General features: G+C 45.9%; 1 protein-coding gene across 1 annotated transcript in view; it reads right to left on the bottom strand.

Annotated features, from left to right (window-relative positions):
• The window catches only part of SPX (spexin hormone), an 86,443-nt gene extending 66,378 nt beyond the window's left edge, over positions 1-20,065 (bottom strand). The window contains exons 1-4 of the mRNA XM_069230058.1: positions 20,013-20,065; positions 18,951-19,031; positions 18,800-18,857; positions 15,442-15,504 (exon numbers count right to left, since the gene is read on the bottom strand). Of these exons, the coding sequence (XP_069086159.1) occupies positions 15,442-15,504; positions 18,800-18,857; positions 18,951-19,031; positions 20,013-20,018 (208 nt within the window). The 5' untranslated portion in view covers positions 20,019-20,065. The remainder of the gene's footprint in view (positions 1-15,441; positions 15,505-18,799; positions 18,858-18,950; positions 19,032-20,012) is intronic.
• Between the last annotated feature and the right edge of the window lie 555 nt (positions 20,066-20,620).

The raw sequence follows: 20,620 nt of genomic DNA, 5'->3' as shown, positions 1-20,620 counted from the left end.
ATTTTAAAACAGGGTTTCCCACCTGTGAAAGGGTTATTTGATAGGTTTAACAATAGTTTTTTTTGGTTGCTGCAGTCAGTCTATATATGGTTGGTCTGAAGCCATGTTGAACTGGCCAACTTTGTGGATACACAATAGGTGGCGCAGTCGACATGTGCCATTTAATTTCCAGGACCTCGGTGCATTTTCTTCGCAATACTTGTAAGCAGGATGAATATGTTAATCACAGCAATCCAATTTAACTATATCTAAGGGGGAACTTCACTCTTGTCTAGCAGGAGTAAATTGCACAGAGTTATAAGTCCAGCAAAGCAGACAGGACAAAAAATTGGGAAAATAATGTCAAACATGGTAATTTCCTATAGCTCTTTTTAAATTTGGTCATTCATGTCAATGAGTTTCCTGGGGCCATTCTCTTGGGGGCCTCTTGCTTTCTTTCCTGAGTCCTTTCTCATGTCTCTACTTTTTTTAGGAGGAGAGTGGGAGGGGGGAATGGGAGGATGGATTATTCTGAATTCATATCAGGTACAATTGTTTTCCTTTCAGTTTTTTCACCACTTCTGGCACCTTGTATCCTGGAAGGCAACCCTCAAGGGCCACTTGTGCCCTTTATCGGAGGTTTAATCAGTTCTACCGTACAGTATTTCCTGTTGTCTTTTCTGCAATGATGAAGGTATAGATAAGTCTCAAATTCTTAAAGCTACTGTTGCACGAGGTGAATGCATAGTTAGGAGGTCATAGAGCACCTCTTTTCTCTTATTTTTCCAACCTTCAAATCTCTGTTCTTTTCTTGTAGTAGGTTCGTGTTTGGCTTCTGGCTTCATGCACTTTATTGCATGAGCCTTAGCTGGGTAGTTCCTTGCCTTCCCTTCTGACTATGTTTGGACAACATTCCCTAGAGGTTTTACTGATGGACATAGGTATTAAGCTCTCACAGGAATTCTCGTAACCCTGCTTATAAAATTCCAGGGGTGGGGGTCTCAGGGTTTCTCCACCACTATGGTAAGTCCTCAAACCTTGGCCTCCTTCTGCCTCTATCTGTTGGTTTGAAACAAAATCACATTCCATGGTTTCAACAATTACTGTTTTCTTGGTTTTCCTGCTTTTTTTTCCCGCCACTCCTGTGAGTTTCTCTGCTTTGGTATATCCTCACGATATAAAAAATAAGGCAAAGAAGACAGATGGGGAGGTAATGCCCCAATTACTTACTGGTAATCTTCATTACTCCAAATTATAATCTTCCTCATTTGGAGATAGCTAGGATTGGGGTAAAAAAGTGATTTTGTGAAGTGGAAGAACACACTCTTAACTACTTGAATAACAATAGACCCTGATTCACAGAAGCCTCAACACTCAATCATTAAGCCTGTGGGTGCAGCACAAGCCATGAAGGTTGGGATTTGTTTTGTCAAATGTCCTGCTGCTGACGTGGTGCAAGCACTTTCATGAACGCTTGAATGCCAGTCAGACACCCAGTTATGACAGCCAGTTTGCAATACTTTTTTACCCCTCAAGAGCTCTTAACAGGAGCTTATTTATGAAACACAGAACTCAATAATTTATGCAGGGAGTTTTCTCTCTGCATGTGGCGGAAATTAATTTGTGAAGGGAGTTTTCTATATGCATCTGGAGGGCATTAACCTGGGGCTATCATGCTTATATGATTCCAGACATGCAAAATACCAAGTGCAATGGCAATGCTAAGTAGGACAGGCCTTCCAGTGCATAGGCTTGTTGATCCCATGGTGGATGGGTGTCTGGGTCAGACGTATCTAAAGGTTAGGTCAGTTGAGGTTTCACTCTCAGACACCTAGCGATTTTCTCACTGCTAAATGGGGCAAGAAGAAGATGAATTTGGAAGAACAGGAGTCTTGACAATTTACATGAGAATCCTTTCTCTGACAAACTTTAAGTGACTCCCTAAGTCATTGGCTGAACTGTCACTGGTCTATAGTATAGACTCACCAAGACTGCAGGTTTCTTGTTATTACAGGAAGCTGTTTAAGGGAGTTTACAGTGCTGACCTTTAATAGATAGAGGCTTGAAAATGTTCAACAAGTGGATGAAAGTTGGAAAATAATTGAAATTGTTTCATGGAGGTTTGTGAGACAAGGTTCTTCAGTGTGGAGTTAATTCTATAGACAACAAACTGAACGGGTTTACAAAGAGTTTAAGGACTTTGAACAATACTCTGTCTGCTCCCTTTGTTGACATCAGAGATTGAAATGGTGTAGAAGTCAGGTCCTATACAGATGGAGTGCCTGAGTGCAGTGCATGCAGTTTCCAGAGATGAATAATCTTTAGGGACTGTATAAAACAGCAGGAGCCTCAATTGCAAGAAAGTGGCGAGGTGCAGTTCCAAAATTATAAACGCTGTGCTGCATCACTTCAGAAACGCAGGGATACGCTGTATTTACAAAAATACGGCACACCCCTGTGTTTCTCATAGCCCTGGAGCTACTATTAGTTGCCTGGCATCAACGCAGGATTGTTCATAGATATAGCTGTGTACTGCTATTGTATAATGTATGTTTACCACACCCAGGTCAGATCCAGAGGACAGCCTCAAGTCACAGGTGTCATGGACATTGCTTTTTTTTTTTTTTTTTTTAATAATATCCAATGACATCGCAGACCTGACGTAAGCAGGCCTGGTATTTACATGTAGGAAGGGGTGTTTCTTTTTAGACTTTAAGTATGGCTGGATGGCCACAACTACACTGGTAGAGTTATTGTTGCCTCTGTGGAAGCCATTTGTAGATGACAACATTATGAATGAGCCTTTTTAAGACTAGTTTGTGCTAGTACGATGGAAACCTTATCACCTCATGATATTTGATTCCTTACACATACAGGACTTATCAACGGTAGTCCTAAAACAAACTTAAAAACTAGTATGTATACCCAGTCCCTAACTTAAGGCCTATCTCCTTCAAGGGAGTCATAAAGAGGGACTCCACATACCATACTTCCTGAAATAGAAAGCACCTCTGTGGATCTGAGGTCAAAACCACATAAAAAGGACATGAGATAGCAGGTCACACAATAACACCTATGAGAGATTAGGAAAAAGTAACACAATAAAGAGAGCACCTCCATATTTGATCTACCTGGCAGAACAAAGAAAACCTGGACTTGATTTAATTCTTTCAGAAAAGTGATAACCCTTCTCCAGGAAGGCCATTATGTTGTGGAGAGTCTTAGCCCCGCCCCTTTCCTCCACCCAGCGAAGTAGAGCTTCAAGATGGCAGACACATGAAGCTATCTCAGGAAAAAGGACACAGGAACACAGCAGGCCTCGACACTAAAGCCTTAGCCCCAGATTCAAAGAATGCCAATAACTTGGCTCCAGCAGAAGCCCACCTGTCCTTCAGTCTTCCTGCGGGAACCCACCAGTCCTGAAGTCAGCAGACCACCGTATCTGTGATTTCTTTTAAATAATCCTTTTCTTTAATGCAGTCCATTGCAGTAGAAGGGGCTTCTTATCTAGTAACTGTCTTGGTATATTCGGGTGAAAATGGGATTTCCTGATCAAGTCCTGTTTCACTACAGCCACAAGACTGAAGTTACCTTCGGCTAGTCCCCAATCAGATGACATGCTATACCAACACAGCAATGGCTGTCGTAGAGCTCCTAAGCTTTGAAACATTTTAGCACTAAGAACTAATTAGCATATTGGATGAGTTTTTCCTGAGTTAGTAATCATCTCCTCACTAATTAAGTGATCTAGTGTGTTTAGTATTTTGAAGTGAAATTCCTCAATGAAGTATTTGTTGACTGTTGATTATAAACCCACTGTTCATGGAGGTTATTAGGTAATTCTGTCTGAGTGGAATTATATTTGATCCTAGCAGGTTTTAAGAAAGCAGTCCATAGATCATCTTTTTTGTATACTTTAGTGTGTTTCCTTAACATGGGTCCTGTTAGACTTTTTATCCTTGGCGTGGTCTCCGTTAACTTTTTGCCTCTGTTGCCCAGGTTGTTGATGTGTGCTGGACTCTGATTTTGCTGTGTTTGTTACTCTGGGCACTTTACCACTGCTAACCAGTGCTAAAGTTCAAGTGCTTCTTTACAAAATGTGTATGTATTTGGCTTATCCATGATTGGCATATTTGGTTTACTAGTAAGTCCCTAGTAAAGTGCATTAGAGGTGCCAGGGCATGTAAATCAAAGGCTACTAGTGGGCCTTCAGCACTGGTTGTGCCACCCACATACGTAGCTCTGTAATCATGTCTCAGACCTGCCACTACAGTGTCTGTGTGTGCAGTTTTAACTGTAAATTCGACTTGGCAAGTGTGCCCACTTGTCAGGCCTAAACCTTCCCTTTTACTACATATAAGACACCCCTAAAGTAGGCCCTTAGTAGCCCCAAGGGCAGGGTGCAGTGTATTGTTAAGGTAGGACATATAGTAATGTGTTTTATATGTCCTGACAGTGAAATATTGCTAAATTCGTTTTTCACTGTTGCAAGGCCTGTCCCTCTCTTAGGTTAACATGGGGGCTACCTATAATCTGAATAAAGTGTAAATTCCCTTTGGGAGTGGATTGACATGTTGAGTTTGGGGTCTCTGAGCTCACAGTTTAAAAATACATATTTTAGTAAAGTTGATTTTAAGATTGTGTGTTTGAAAATGCCACTTTTAAAAAGTGAGCATTTTCTTGCTTATACAATTTCTGTGACTCTGCCTGTTTGTGGATTCCCTTTCTGGGTCAGTTTGACAGTTGGGCTGGTTGTACCTCACACTAGACAGTGACACAAAGGGAGTTGGGGTGTAGTCTGCATTTCCTGATGGGCCATCTGTGCTAGAAGGGAAGGGAGGAGTGGTCACTCACACCTGAAAGAGCTGTGCCTGCCCTCACACAATGCAGTCTCCAACCCCCTGGTGAGTGTCTGGGGCCTGGCGTGGGCAAGGCAGGATTTCACATTCAAAAGAGACTTTACTTTGAAGTAGGCCTACTTCAAAGGAGAAATTGGGTAGAAGAAGGGCACCCAAAACCACAGATTTTAGAAACCCTTCTGGAAACAAGAAGAACCTCTGTCTGGAGACCAGCTGAAGAGCTGAGGAAGAAGAGCTGCCCTGCCTGTGACTGCTTTGTGGAGCTATCCTGCAGTTGCTGCTTCTGCCAGAGTAAGAGGGCAAAGACTGGACTTTGTGTGCCTTCCATCTTGAGAAAAACTCTCCAAGGGCTTGATTTAGAGCTTGCCTCCTGTTATTTGAAGTCTCAGGGACAGCAAAGATTTATCTCTGCCAGCACCTGGAGTCTCTGGAGAGACTCCTACTCTGCCCTGTGGTGCCCATCCAGTTCCTGGGACCCTGAAAGGAGAAGCTGGCAGCCTAAAGAAAGGGAAATCCACACACAGAGTACCGTGCGGGAAGAAGATCTACCCAACTCCGATCTGCGGCTGAAGAAATGGCGCACCGCCGGCTCCGCAGCTGAAAATCGCCGCTCGCCGGAAACTCAACCGAAGAATCGACGCACGGAGCAGGAGAAACGATGCACAGCATTGCTGACGGAGGCTCGGAGATCGCAACTCACGCTGCGTGGTTTTTCGGATCATCGAGCGGCTGGATTTCTGACTCAAATACTGCTGGGCGTGCAAAAACGACGCAAGGCCTGCCCGGACCCGAGAGCGCTGACTGGATCAACGCATCGCTCTCCTGTGGAGAGAAGAAACGACGCGCCCAACCCGGCAAAAAGAGAAACGACGCAAGGTACCGCTTGTGAGTGGAATCAACGCATTGCAAGCCCTTGTTCGCGCGCATGTGGGGTTATTTTTGACGCACCCAAGGTACTTTTTCACGCTAACAGTGTTAGTGTGTGTTTAAAACTACTTAAAGACTCTTTTTGATTTTTAATTGATAACTTAACTTGTGTATTGTGGATTTTTGTTGTTTTGGTCTTGTTTTGTTTAGATAAATATTTCCTATTTTTCTAAACTGGTGTTGTGTCATTTTGTAGTGTTTTCATTAAGTCACTGTGTGTGTTGGGACAAATACTTTACACCTAGCACTCTAAAGTTAAGCCTATTGCTCTGCCAAGCTACCAAGGGGGTAAACAGGGGTTAGCTGAGGGTGATTCTCTTTTGCCCTGACTAGAGTGAGGGTCCTTGCTTGAACGGGGGGTAACCTGAATGTCAACCAAAAGACCCCATTTCTAACACTGGTGATCAGGGGTTGGGATTTGGACTTGTATTTGTACTTGACATACAGTGATTGAGTGTACACTACTATGTTGAGTGCAGACCACTATGTGAAAACATCTACTTGTTTGGTGATCTTTTTGTTTTTTCTCTTTGGGACTGTTTTTGTTCTACTTCCATTTTTTCACTGATTCCTTGATTGACTTTCTTTGGAACTTCATTTGGGAACTTGTTTTTCTGCCATTGGAACTTTGCACTTGTTTTTAAATCTTCATCATGTCCCAAGCTGGAGATGCATCAGTTGGAGCTGACTTTGACCTTGAGAAATTGGAGAGTTATACCAAGGCTCAGTTGAAGCAGTTCTGTAAAGGTTTTGACTGTCCCATTAAGAGCTCATCCAGGAAGGAGGAGCTGCAAAAGGTGCTGAGGGCCTGGGTGACAGCCAAGAGAACTGAAGGGCACCCAGAAGATGAGGGGGATGAAGAGGAGGAGGAAGAGTGTTCCTTGCAAAATGGTATTGTGGGTGGGCCTGTTATGTCCAGGGAGAAGGTCTCCAGGGCGGGTAGCAGTGTCTCATCTAAGGGTCTGACACCTGAGGAGTTACAGGCCAGACAGGCAGAAAGGGAGTACCAATTGGAGCAAAGAAGGCTAGCCCTTGAGGAGAGGAAGTTAGCGATGGCTCATGAGCTTAGCTTGAGAGAGATGGACCATAGAAGCCAGTCCAGTAGAGATGGTGGCAGCAACCCTACAGTGCAGCCTGAGAGGAGGGTGCACATTCCTAAAGACCTTGTGAAAGATTACAAGAGGGAGGATGACATATACTTGTGGTTCAAGGGGTATGAGTCTGCTCTCCACATGAATCTGGTCCCTGAAGCTCATTGGGGGGTGGGTCTGTGGAAGCACTTTGAGGTGGAGGGGAGGGACACACTGACTGCCTTAGGGGATGCTCAGAATCTCACCTACTCTAGCATGAAGGATGCCTTGCTGACAAGGTATGGTCTTACCCCTGAGCAGTACAAGGATAGGTTTAGGTCCTACAAGAAGAAGGAATCTAAAACATGTTTGGAATGTGTTGATTCTTATTGCACATCACTGGATGATTGGGTGAAGGCAGTAAGGTAACTATGTATGAGGGGCTTTACAATCTGATTGCTTGGGAGCACTTGAACAGTTTATGTTTTCCAGAGCTGCGCCAGCACCTGACTGACAGCAAGCTGACTGACCCCAGGAAGCTTGCGCAGGAAGCGGACCCCTGGGAGAGCACCAAGGTCCAAAAGAGGTATCGGGCAGGGTCCCTCCCAGAAGAAAGGGGGGTTAAGGGTAAACAGGGGGAGTTCTCTAAAGGGCCCCAAACTGATTCCCAGGGTAAGGATTCCCAACCCCCCAGTGAAAAGAAACCATGGTTCTCCAAAGGAAGCCAGTGGCAGGTGGTCCCCCACATAAGTGCTATGCATGTGACCAGGTGGGTGATGTGATGGGGGACCCCAAATGCCCCAAAAGTACACCGGCACCCACTGGTGCGCCATCCCAGGGTTTGGCCAGTGTAGCGCTTGACGAAGAGTTAGTTTCAGGTGGGTGGGAACCAGCTGAAATGAACCTTGTCTCACTAGGGGACACTGAGATGGTCCAGAGAACCCCAGTGCCGGAAAACACTTAGAAGTACAGGCAGTGGGTGACCATTAATGGACAGAGGGAGGAGGCTCTGAGAGACACAGGAGCCAGTGTGACTACAGTGAGGAGTCAGCTGGTGTCTGAAGAGCAGATAGATCCCCGGGTACTTCACCTAGTAGTTGCAGTGGTCAACTCAGAGCGCCTGTGCAGAGTGGCGCAGGTTCCCTTTGAATGGGGGGGGGTCTCAGGTTCCTTGAAGGTAGCTGTGAGTCCAACCATGCCTGTTGATTGTTTGCCAGGCAATGACCTGGAGGATTCCCCATGGAAGGAGGTGGAACACAGGTCTCACTGGAAATGTTGGGTCTGCCTAGGTGGGTGTGCGTATCCACCCGGTCAATGGCAGCCCGTCAGGGTAATCAAGAGCCCCTGGAGCCTGAAACAGTGGCCCAGGGGACCGCCAAGAAGAGGAAGGGCAAGGGGCATGGGAAACCGCCCCCAGAAGTTCCCATGGTACGGGAGGAGGCGGAGCTTGAGGGTGACGCCCCGGAGCCTACAGGGAAACAGGTGGCTGAACTGGGGGAGGTCCCTGAGCTATCGCAGTGGCAGCAAGAAGGGTGGCCCACCAGGGAAGCATTCTGTGCAGCACAGAAGACATGCCCTACTTCGGAGGGTTTGCGGCAGCAGGCTGCAGACCAGGCAGCTGGCAAGGAGCCAGGATCACACATGATCTATGGGGAGGATGAACTCCTGTATAGCGATCCTAAGGTTCCTGAGCCTGGGTCAGCCCATGTGCTGGTGGTACCCCGGTGCTTCAGGGCCTTATTACTGGGGTTGGCTCATGATGTGCCTTTAGCTGGACATTTGGGGCAGGACAAGACTTTTGAGAGGCTTGTCAACCACTTTTACTGGCCCCTAATGCGCAGGCACTCAGATGTGCATTGCAGGTCTTGTCAGGCTTGTCATGCAAGTGGCAAGAGTGGGAGGAAATGTAAGGCTCCCCTCCAGCCGTTGCCTATTGTCAGTACTCTCTTTGATGGGGGGTTTTACCCGCATGGGTTCCCCAAAGAAGTGGTATCTGATAGGGGTACCAACTTCATATCCATGTATAAGAAGTCTCTGTGGAAGGAATGTGGGGTAACCTACAAGTTCACCACCCCTTTCCACCCCCAAAGTAATGGTCTGGTTGACAGTTTCAACTGCACCTTAAAAGGCATGATCATGTGCCTCTCTTGAGGCAGAAGTGGGATGTCCTCTTGCCATGCCTTCTGTTCGCCTACAGGGAGGTGCCTCAAAAGGGACTTGGGTTTAGTCCCTTTGAGCTGATTTATGGCCACCCTGTAAGGGGACCTTTGAGTATAGTTAAGGAAGCTTCTGAGAAAGCTCCTAGTAAACCCCCCCAGGATGTATTCAGTTACATGCTGGCTTTGAGAAACCAGACTGCCCGCTTCAGGAGCCTCGCTCAGGAGAACATGGAAGCAAGCCCGGAGGACATGAAACGCTGGTATGACCAGAATGCCACTCTGGTCGAGTTTCAACCTGGACAAAAAGTGTGGGTGATGGCACCAGTGGAGCCTAGGGCACTCCAGGATAAGTGGACTGGGCCATTTGAGGTGGTGGAGCACAAGAGTGATATCACCTACCTGGTGGACTTGCGGTCTCCAAGGAACCCTCTAAGGGTCCTGCATTTCAACCGCCTCAAGCCACACTTTGAGCGGACTGAACTTTCAATGCTCCTTGCAACAGATGATGGGGTAGAGGTGGATAGCGAGCCTCTTCCTGACCTCCTGTGTGCAGGAGAAAAAGATGGGTCAGTGGAGGGAGTGATCCTCTCCCCCTCCCTGACTGAGAAGCAGCAAGGTGACTGTCACCACGTGTTGGGACAATTCTCTTCACTGTTTTCCCTGATCCCAGGAGTCACACACTTGTGCACACATGATGTGGACACTGGGGACAGTTCACCCATTAAACAGAAGGTTTACAGGGTGACTGACAGGGTCAGTGCATGCATTAAGGCTGAGGTATCCAAAATTCTTACCCTAGGGGTTATTGAGCACTCCAGAAGTCCTTGGCAAGCTCAGTGGTATTGGTCCCAAAGGCTGGTGCGCCTGGTGCCACTCCAGAACTCAGGTTCTGTGTGGACTACCAGGGACTCAATGCAGTTAGCAAGACTGACGCACACCCCATCCCCTGAGCTGATTAACTTATTGACCGGTTGGGAGCTGCCAAGTACCTCAGTACGTTTGAAATAACATCTGGGTACTGGCAGATTGCCTAGACTGAGGGGGTGAAGGAGAGGTCAGCATTCTCTACCCCCGATAGGCACTTTCAATTTAAAGTGATGCCATTTGGGATGAAGAATGCCCCTGCCACCTTTCAGAGGTTGGTCAACCAGGTGTTGGCTGGGCTGGATGAGTTCAGCCCTGCCTACCTGGATGACATGGGCAAAACTGGTCCTGAGTTGCTTGTATTGAGGACTTGGCCTGGCAACTGAGGCTGGATGGTTCCCATCAGAACAAGGTCATGACTGATTTGTAAATGGTTGGGTCAAAATTGAGGGGGTATAGTGTGCAAAAAAAACAAAGGACTGGGATGCAACCTGATTACATACCAGTGACTGCAATGAATATAAGAATTCCATTCATCACTTTTTTGTATACTTTATTGTATCGACATGAGTTGAATGGGTATGGCCAGACTTGGGTCCCGTGCACATTGTGTCACTGGAACACAGCTATACCTTGATGATGAGCCCTAACTAATGGAAAACAGATCCTGGGTTGCTTGTGTTCCGGCTCAGGAAGGACCTGCCATGGCAGGACTGTTCTCACTGGAGCAGCGTCAAGATTGATAAGCATATGGCTGGGCCAAAGCTCAAGTGGTATGGTGTGCAAAATAATGATGGACTGATATGTGGCCTGATTAGTTGTCAGTGGCTGAGAATAACTCAAGCATTCTATCAATCATTTCTTTGTATACTCTAGCGTGTTGCCATAGGTGGGACAGGGTTCCCCAGATGCAGGTCACATGCACACTGTGTCACTGGAACCAAGCTATATCTAGCTCCTGAATCTTAACCATGACAAAACTGGTCCTGGGTTGCTTGTGTTCTGGTTCAGAGAGAATATGGTCTGGCAGTGCGGGCTGGACTCTTCCCATTAGAGCAGAGTCAAGACTGATTTGCATATGACTGGGTCCAAACGGAGACGGCATGGTGTGTAAAATAACAATGGACTCGGAAGTGGCCTGAGTAATTGCCAATGGTTGAGATTAATTTGAGCATTCCATCCATCATTTTCTGTGTACATTAGTGTGCTCCCTTAAGAAGGACGGTTATGCCCTTACGTTGGTCCTGTGCACACTGTGTCACTGGAACCAAGCTACACATGGCTGATGACCTCTAACTAGGATGAAACTGGTCCTTGTTTGCTTGTGTTCCAGTTTAAGGAAAGGTACTTTTTAAATAATTTTTTAATACTTTTGTAGAACACTCTCATATTCAAAGTAATTTTAAAGAGTAGAGGACTACTCCGTTCCAAATTTACTAATGTTTTGCACCAACTTTGTGTTAATTTTGTAACACAAAGTATTATGATGGGATTTACTATCCAATGCACGATTTGTGTTGGATAGTTTTACAAAGTAATAAAAAGTTGTGCTATGTGCTGCTTTGCATTACTTTGTGTCAAGGGTGTGTTCCATGGACGGTACATGGGCATTTCCAAGCAACCACCCATGGGTTTTGACATAAATACCTATTTAAAAACATTTGTAGACAGAGATTTGCATGAAAATCTTATGCCTCCTTGAAGCAGGTATAACAAGGAGAAATGTTTTTCATTTCTCCTCTTTTTTCCAGCTTTGCACGAATGCTGCTTTAGCTAGGACACATAGGGCCTGATTCTAACTTTGGAGGACGGTGTTAAACCGTCCCAAAAGTGGCGGATATACCACCTACCGTATTACGAGTTCCATAGGATATAATGGACTCGTAATACGGTAGGTGGTATATCCGCCACTTTTGGGACGGTTTAACACCGTCCTCCAAAGTTAGAATCAGGCCCATAGAAAGGAGGAAAAGTGTTAAAGGATAGTTTTTGTACTGAAAGGGTAACCCTGCAGCATAAACACTTTTTGTTACAGGACAGGCAGAGCCTTCCAGTACGGTGCAAGTGTGTGTGTATTGGCACATGGAAGCCTCAGGTGTGCCAGCACAGGAAGAGAGAAAAACAGTGCCATATCTTATTAGATATATCCCTGTCCTGCGCTCTCCCTTTCACACAACACAGCACAGCAACTTTAGTTGCTGCATTGTGGAATTTTTTCCTAAATCTGGACCCATATGTCTTGAACACTACCAGGATCGTTTCACTTGTGGGTGGAATTTATACCATCCTAAATTATATGTCCTTCAAATGGAACATCACAAATGCATTCAAAGACTGGAAGAGAACATACTGCTGCAGAATGCATATCACAAGGGTTGGGATGCTATATTAATCAGTGAGTTTTCTAGGATTTCATCACTTCAACTTTTGTGTCTGCACTTAACCAGGTTATTCTCACTATGAATCTGACTGTGGTAATCTAGCAGTAATATCCATGGCTTAGCAGTATTTAATAAATATAATGTTTAAAATAGGCAAATTAAAATTATGCACACACAGATGTGGTCTAGTAGAAAAGCTGAAAAAACACTACATTATGTTATGTTATTTTATATAGAGTGGTGTAGAGGTAGTAAAGTGTAGTAGAGTGGAGTAAAGTAGCATAGAGAGGAATGGAGTGGTGTAGAGCAGAGTGGTGTAGAGTGGAATGGCGTAGCGTGGAGTAGAGTGGCGAAGAATAGAGTGGCATAGAGTGGGGTGGAGTAGAATGGGGTGGAGTGGCATAGATTGGCGCAGAGAAGAATGGTTTGGAGTGCAGTGAAGTGGTGTAGGGTGGAGGGGCGTAGAGTGGAGTGGCATTGAACAGAATGGAATAGAGTGCTATAGAGTGGCAGTTTTTGTAGTGGAGTGGAGCGGTGGAGAGTATAATGGTGTAGAATGAGGTAGAGTAGAGTGGAGTAGAGCACCATAGGGTGGAGTAGAGTGGAATGCAATGGCATAGAGTAGAGTGGCATAGAGAGGAGTGGCATTGTGTGGAGTAAAGTGGTGTACAGTAGAGTGGAGTAGTGTAGAATAGAGTGGCGCAAAGTGGAGTGGCACAGAGTAGATGTGGAGGAGTGATACAGCAGAGTGGGGTAGTGTGGAGTAGAGTGGAGTGGCATAGAATAGCATATATTGCAGTGGGATAGAGTGGAGTGGTGTAGAGTAGCATAAAGTGGAGTGACAGAGTCGAGTGAAGTGGTGAAAGTAAGGGGCATAGAGAGGAGTGCTGTAGAGTGGAGTGGAGTGGTGTAGAGTAGAGTAGAGTAGCATAGAATACAGTGGCATAAAATATCACAGCTGTGGTGTAAGTATCTAAAGCGTCAATAGAGATAGCAGACAGGGTGAAATCAACATAAATAAGAAACTGAATGCTTGCCAACAACAAAGATGGATGGAACACTTTGAAGATCTGCTGAACCAGCCCATGCCACAGTCTCCACCAGACAAGGACTTGCCAATTAGCTGCAGCAGACCAACCAAGAAATAAATACGGCAAGCCACCAAACATCTGAAAAATGGTAATGCAGCAGTATCAGAGAACATTCCTTCAGAGACACTGAAGGCAGACATTGAAACATTAATAGACATGCCCTACCCCATGTTTAGAAGGATCTGGGAAAAGGAAAAAGTGCTGTCAGACTGGAAGGAAGGATATCTCATGAAGATCCTGAAGAAGGTGACTTGCTGAACTGCAAACTAAAGAGGGATAACCCTCCAATCAACTCCAGGCAAAGTGTTCAACTGAGTCATGCTGAACAGAATGAAAGAACAAGTTGACACTCAGTTGCAAGATCAGCAAGCTGGCTTCTGCAAAGATAGATCCTGTACAGCTCAGCTTGCAACACTGTGCATCATCATGGAGCAGTTGATGTTATGGCACTCCCCCCTCTATATTCATTTCATCAGCTATGAGAAGGCATTGGACAGCACGGACAGGGAGGCCCTTTGGAAACACATCCACCACTAGGGTATGCCAGATAAACTTGTAAGCGCCAGATCAACGCAAGTTGTCTCCACTTGCTTCCACACCCTCCTCATGCGCCGGAAGGTCTTCAGGTGGCTTCCAGTTGACATCAGGAAAACAATCACCCAAGCCTTAGTCACCAGCCGATTCAGTCCTGGCAACGTGCTCTATACAGGAATCATCACACAACTTCTGAAGAGAGTCCAGATGATACAGAACTCAGCTGCCAGACTCATCCTCAACCTCCCTAAACTGATATGCATCACCCCCCACCCCCACCTCAGGAACCTCCAGTGGCTCCCTGCCCAGAAAAGATGCCAATTCAAGATGCTGACACATGCCTACAAGGCCCTCCATGACCAAGGACCAGCATGCATCAACTATAACCTGAACTACCACCAACCCTCCAGACACATGCGCTGTGCCACCCTCACCCTCGCTCAAACTGCCCTCATCTGCCAAAGCCACAGCAGAGGACACTCCTTCTCATACGACGCTGTCAAGATATGCAACAACCTTCCCCTCCACCTCCAAACAGCATCCTTTGTCACAGAATTCAGAAAAGGGCACAAAACCTGTCTCTTTGACTGATCTGAGCAGGATCCTAGCACCTAGATACCATCCCAGGTGATTAACCGCGCTCTACAAATCCTGATTGATGGATTGATTGATTAATTGGAAATCATTAGGGACTCTCACCAGGGAATGACTTTCAAGATGGGTTACACCTGGAGTTAGATTGAAAGAGAAGCCTGGGACAGATTTGGCTGGGAAACCTGGTTGATGGGCTATACCCCAGGAAGGGTAGTAGAAATAAGTAATTAATTAAGTAAGGATGTTTGCACATCCAGGAAAAATACCTAAAAACGTATCAAATTTTTAAAAAATGGGCAGTGCAAAAAAATGATTGCAAATGAGAGTGACAATAAAAACAAAGATTGGTATGCTGTGTGTGGCTGGTAAACCTACTGAATTGTAAACAGTACATCTCACAGCACTGCACATCTGCTGTGAAGGTGAAACCTAAATAGGACTTCTGGATCCCCCTCACTGACATCTAGTGAGAGCACAAATGGGATAATATAACCATCCGCATAATGCTATGGCCTTGACAGATAGCCACCCCAGTACTGGCAAACTATTAAAAACCACATGAAAGCTAATCATTGAAAAGGGCTGACCAAAAGCCTACTCTCTTTATACACTTTTCATGTGCTAATGACAAGAATCCTCATAGCAGATAGCTAAAGATGTCTATAATGAGATCTAAGAATCACTCAAATCTAAGATTATTTTTACTCACCAACTTGAGTAGGAGCTCTTAAACCCATCACTATATTACAATTTAAACACCTGCTTTAGTGAGAGTTCTTAGGGATAGCTATATATATATATATATATATATATATATATAGATATAGATATATATAGTTCAAAATAAACAAATACCACAATAGACACTTCTCTACGACCTGAAAGCACTTAGTGGTGATGTGCTTTGCATCACTGCGATAGAATTCTTCTCAGTTATGAACATGACTGTCTTCTTTAGAAATCTTCAAAGTTATTCTGCTTACCCAGCTCCAATCTGTCATACAGATCTTTCCTCTGGCCCTCATCTGAGATGAACCGTCGCCCCTCTGAAAAAAGGAGAACAGCATTAGCCCTCAATGCCTAGTTCATGCCATGGTCACACCCTTGTATCTGGAAGATAGTTGTGCAAAACACTGGTGTGACACCCCCGGACTGTGGCACTTGTGTAACACTAAATGGTGGACCCCCTGCAGAATGTTAAGATGGGCCCCAATGTCATCCATATCTCACAGATATTCTTAGGTCTTGGACTGACTAATTCGGAATGCAAAGTTATTGTGCATTTCCAGTTACTCTCTGTGCATGACTGAATTAAACCGCTCAGGTTAAGGGTGAGGTGACCCTGACAGCACCTCCTTCCTGGTCTCATGGCACACTGAAGGAGCCCATCCGGTCTTAATCGTCAAATCTACTTGCAACAGTTCATAACAATGCTGAATTCAGTCATCTATGCAACATTCCACAAACATTTGTTGAGTGATACCACATTCACATTTTGGAACATTTGCATCTTTTAACTCAGGAGAATATTTGACAGTGAACATGGCATCTAAATTAGCACCCCTCAAAGCCATCTTACACATGTCTGCTTGACTTATTTTAGGAGAGAAGAAATCAAACCACATCACCTCTGTCCGAAAGATCTTCATCGGCTCAACCCTGTAAACAGCTAGAAAGGAAATGGAGAGCCAACCACGACACCACCAACAGAACTAGCAACAAGGCTTCACTCAGATGCTATCACCAGCAAATTAGAGACACCAAGAAAAAAGCACAAGTGGACCGCATTGAAGGAAGCTCTAACAACTGCAAGGAGATCTTCTTGATTGTCATGGATTTCACCACACTCTTGGCCACTGGCAACAACATTGCTACTTCCCAACAACTGTGCCACAACCTATCCAACTTCTTTCATATCAAAATCGCAAACATCAACAGCAGCTTCACACACCAACCTAACCCCAAAGAACTCGTAACTAACCTACCCACCACCAACCAAGATGGCCACCTGATCAAATGGGCAGCACTCACCAGAAACGACACAGCTGCAATCATGCGGACCATTCACTCAGGGACCCCAGTGATCTCATGTCCCCACCACATCTACAACCTGGGAACATCACAAATCAGCATCACCCTTACCCACACCATCAACACCTCCATCATGTCTGCTACTTTCCCAGATGAATGGAAACTTGCAGAAATCAACACCCTCCTCAAGAAGACCATATCCTACCTGAATCAACAGAGCAACTTATGATCCATCTCCTTCTGCTCTATCAAGCCAGAGTGATTGAGAAGGCCATTAACAAGCAACTCACAAACCACCTCGAACGTCACTATCTTCTTGACAACACGCAATCAGGATTCAGAGAGAACCACGGCACTGGAACAGCACTTATCGCAGCCACCAACGGCATTCGAAACATCCTAGACTGAAGTGAAAGAGCAGCCCCCATCCTGCTTGACCACTCTATCGCCTTTGACACTCTATCCCACAACACCCTCATAAGAAAACTCCATGAGACTGGCATACAAGGATCTGCTCTCAAACCGACCTGTTCCTTTTTCACAGGAAGAACCCAAAGGGTTCGGCTGCAACCCTTCACATCAGAGAGAAAGAAACTGACACGCGGTGTCCCACAGGGGTCGTCCCTCAGCCCCATTCTTTTCAACATATATATGACACCGCTCACCAACATCATCCGATCGCCAGACAACATCATCATCTCCTACTCCAAGGACACCCAACTCATCTTCTCCATGACGAACCACACAAACACCACCAGAACCAACTTCACCAACTGCATGACAATGGTAGCAGACTGGATGAGAACCAACTGCATGAATTTCAACTCTGACAAGTCACAAGTACTGGTCTTTGGCAACAAGACCTCCCCATGGGATTCCACCTGGTGGCCACTAGAGCTAGGACTAACAACCACACCCACAGACCATGCAGGGAATCCAGGGGTTATCCTAGATGACAAGCTCAACATGACGGCTCAAATCAATGCAGTGTGCACCTTCCACATCCTACGCATGCTGCGAAAGATCTTCAAGTGGTTGCCTCAGACCACCAGATGGACTGTCAAAAAGCACACTCAACACCAGCAGGCTGGACTTCGGCAACACTCTCTATGCTGGAATCTCAAAATAGCCCCTGCACAGACTCCAGACCATCCAGAACGCAGCCATAGGACTCATACTTGACCTCCCACACTACACCTATATCACACTGTACCTCAGGAAGCTTCACTGGCTCCACATTCACAAGCATGGCCATTTCAAGCTTCTCACAGACATCTATAAAGCCCTACACAACACAGGTCCAGAATACCTGAACAGCTGCATACACTTTCATCAACCCACAAGACCCACAAGACACCTTTCGGTGTACCTCACTCACACACACATCCTTGCATCCGCAAAAGCAAAACTGGAGGTCACACATTCTCCTACATCGCACCCAAGACATTGAATGACCTCCTTCAGCCAGGGCCAGCTTTAGTGCTAATAGTGCCTGATGTGACAATCTTTTTCAATCCCCCTGAGGACCTCCTCCTCAGATTCCCTCACTGCAACCCGGCAAAAGTGCCCCTGATCTCTCCATAGCCCTTCTCTCATGTACATTTAATTTGTTATAAATCACAGGCAAAGACTGGCTTTACTAATCCACTCAGCTATCCACATAAAATACAGATCCATTCTTTGTAGCAGGCTTATTAACCCTCTGCTCTACTTTATGGTGAGTCAAAACTGCCACTAGACAAAACTCCAAGCTCTCTCTCTAGCAGGAACATTAGCACAAAGAACTGCAGCAGGTGTTTTAAAGACAAAATGTATTGCTCAACACCGTGCCCCCCTTGACTTCAGTGCCCCCTCCCAGGTCAGTGCCCACTGCAGCCTCACCAGTTGCACCCCCTTAAACCTAGCCCTGCCCTCAACGCACAAGACCCTCCTTCTCCCTTATTGAGTTGCACAAGAAGCGGAAGACCTGGCTTTTCATTTGAGGACCTTAAGATCACACACACACCCCTTGCCCAAGCGCTAGATACCCTCTTGGGTAATTAATGCCTATACGAATCAACATAACATAAAAATCCCATGACCGCCAACCTTCAAGACTGCTTAGACTGCTGGAAAGAAACAGGAGTTCCCCGGTGGAAATATTCGATATTTCTTTACAATGTTCCTAAAACAGTCAACTCTTCAAGACGTGAAATAAAAACTAACGTGCCAGTGCACGTGCCTTTCGGGTCTCCCTCGGGGGTGGGTGGATACAGTGCCAAGGGCAGCAAATCTATTATTTCTTCACATTTAAAAGGAGGTGGGACTTACGTGCGCCTTTCAGATAGAGCATCGCCTGCGGAGTCCAGTTTCTTCGCTGGAAGTGCCCCTTCGGGTAAAGAGAGGAGGGCGTGTTATTAGAGGACGCTCAGGGGTGAGGGAATGTGCGCGGCTGAGAGAGGGATGAGGTAAAGTGCGGTACCTGAGGAGCGCTCCGGCACTGAGAGATGAAGGAAGCCGTCAGAAGCAGAGCCAGGGCGCAGGCAGCCAGCCTGGGGAGGACCTGCGGATGGGGGGCAAGCACAGGACACCTGGGCGTCATAGCTTTCCTTCCACAGGGAGAACATCCCCTGATACTCCTTTCAGAAGTTCACTCATTCACCTTCCTCTCCGCACCTCACCTCCCCCCAACCATTAAACACCTTGTCGCACCCGGCCTGCTCAAAACGCACACCGTGCGCTGTCGTCCAATAACAGAATCACCCCTACGAAGCCCTATAAAAAACTGACAACATCTGACATACATTCATACTCCTACTCTGGCTCTGCCCTAGTCAGTTCCGCAGCAAGCATGGGAATGTCTTCTGGGAGTGAAAAAATCAAGACACTAAGGGCCATATGTACGAAAGCTTTTTCCCATAGACACAGAATGGGTAAAATCCTTTCGTACATCTGGCCCTAAATTCCTCACACCTCTTGGACCGGGTGCCACTCCATAGAGTAGAGATGGCTATGCCCCTCGCCGTAGTAATCTGATATCTATACTTGTGCTTCGTGATAGGATTAAAACAATTTGATGGGTCGCAAATCACAGACAAATATATATCACTTCACCAAGTCAAATGATATTCCGATTTTTCTTGTAAATTAGTCCGATCGTCAAATCACAAAATAAAATGTGCAACAGAGGTACACTGATGTATGTGCGTTAGCTGTGGCTTAGTCTGCAAAGGGGAAACGGTAAACGTAACGAGTACGACTACATTTATTAGAAATTAACTTTATGAGCCGTTCCTAGAGTTGAGTAGGTATCAGAATACGTGAGAGGAGAGGCATTTGGAGTTTCCCCTTATTTTTTAGAATAATACAAAGTCACCTGTTTTGAAGCGCCTGTAGAACGGCGTTTGCCGTTTCTCAGCGTCTCCGCGCTGGAGTTAAGTGGTGTTATTATCACTGAGCCAGTCGTCACACAGATGTTTCCAGTGAACGGTTAGCCCACTGAGCTATCTAGCCCTCTTCAAGGCTCCTCGAGCCCGAAGCTTACCTTCATCTTCTGGTCCCTCGCGTATCCTCTTGGTCCTCCTAGACTCGGGTAGGCTGAAGGGTCTCTGATCTCTGCTGCATTTGGGTCTCTTTTTAAACCGTCTTTGTGCACACACCCCTCTACGCGGAGTGGGTGAACCAGAGGGACCCTTGTCAGCCCGTAGATGGAGAAGTGGGGGTCGGGACGGGGATGGGAGGTGGTTTGGCCCCTCAGGGGGAACTCCGACTTGCAGAGGAAGTGATTGAAGGGTGGGCATCGAGGCTCGAAATCCCAGCTCTCAGAATTAATCAACGTCGCTGCCTCAGCGTCGCCCATCAGCTTCCGATACTGACGTCACTGACTTCCGTGGAATCGATACACACTAAAAGTAACGTGGATAATTAGCCCGATGCTTGAATTACTTGTGTACGTCTATATAAAAGATCGGGGTTCAACAGTGTCACCCTGTATAACCACTGCGTCAATTGCAGTTTAAACCTAAACCACGAGTGAAAACAAGGAAAAGTATTATTCATATTCCAACCTTTAATGTACCCTGTTTTTATTCTAGCATATTTCTATTCGATCGGCATAGTTTATTTTTTTACAATGTAAAACCAAAAACAAAC

Source organism: Pleurodeles waltl, chromosome 4_1 (assembly GCF_031143425.1).
Source record: "Pleurodeles waltl isolate 20211129_DDA chromosome 4_1, aPleWal1.hap1.20221129, whole genome shotgun sequence".
Lineage (NCBI taxonomy): Eukaryota > Metazoa > Chordata > Amphibia > Caudata > Salamandridae > Pleurodeles > Pleurodeles waltl.
Note: the sequence above shows the minus strand (reverse complement) of the source record. Positions and strands in the feature narration are given on the sequence as shown.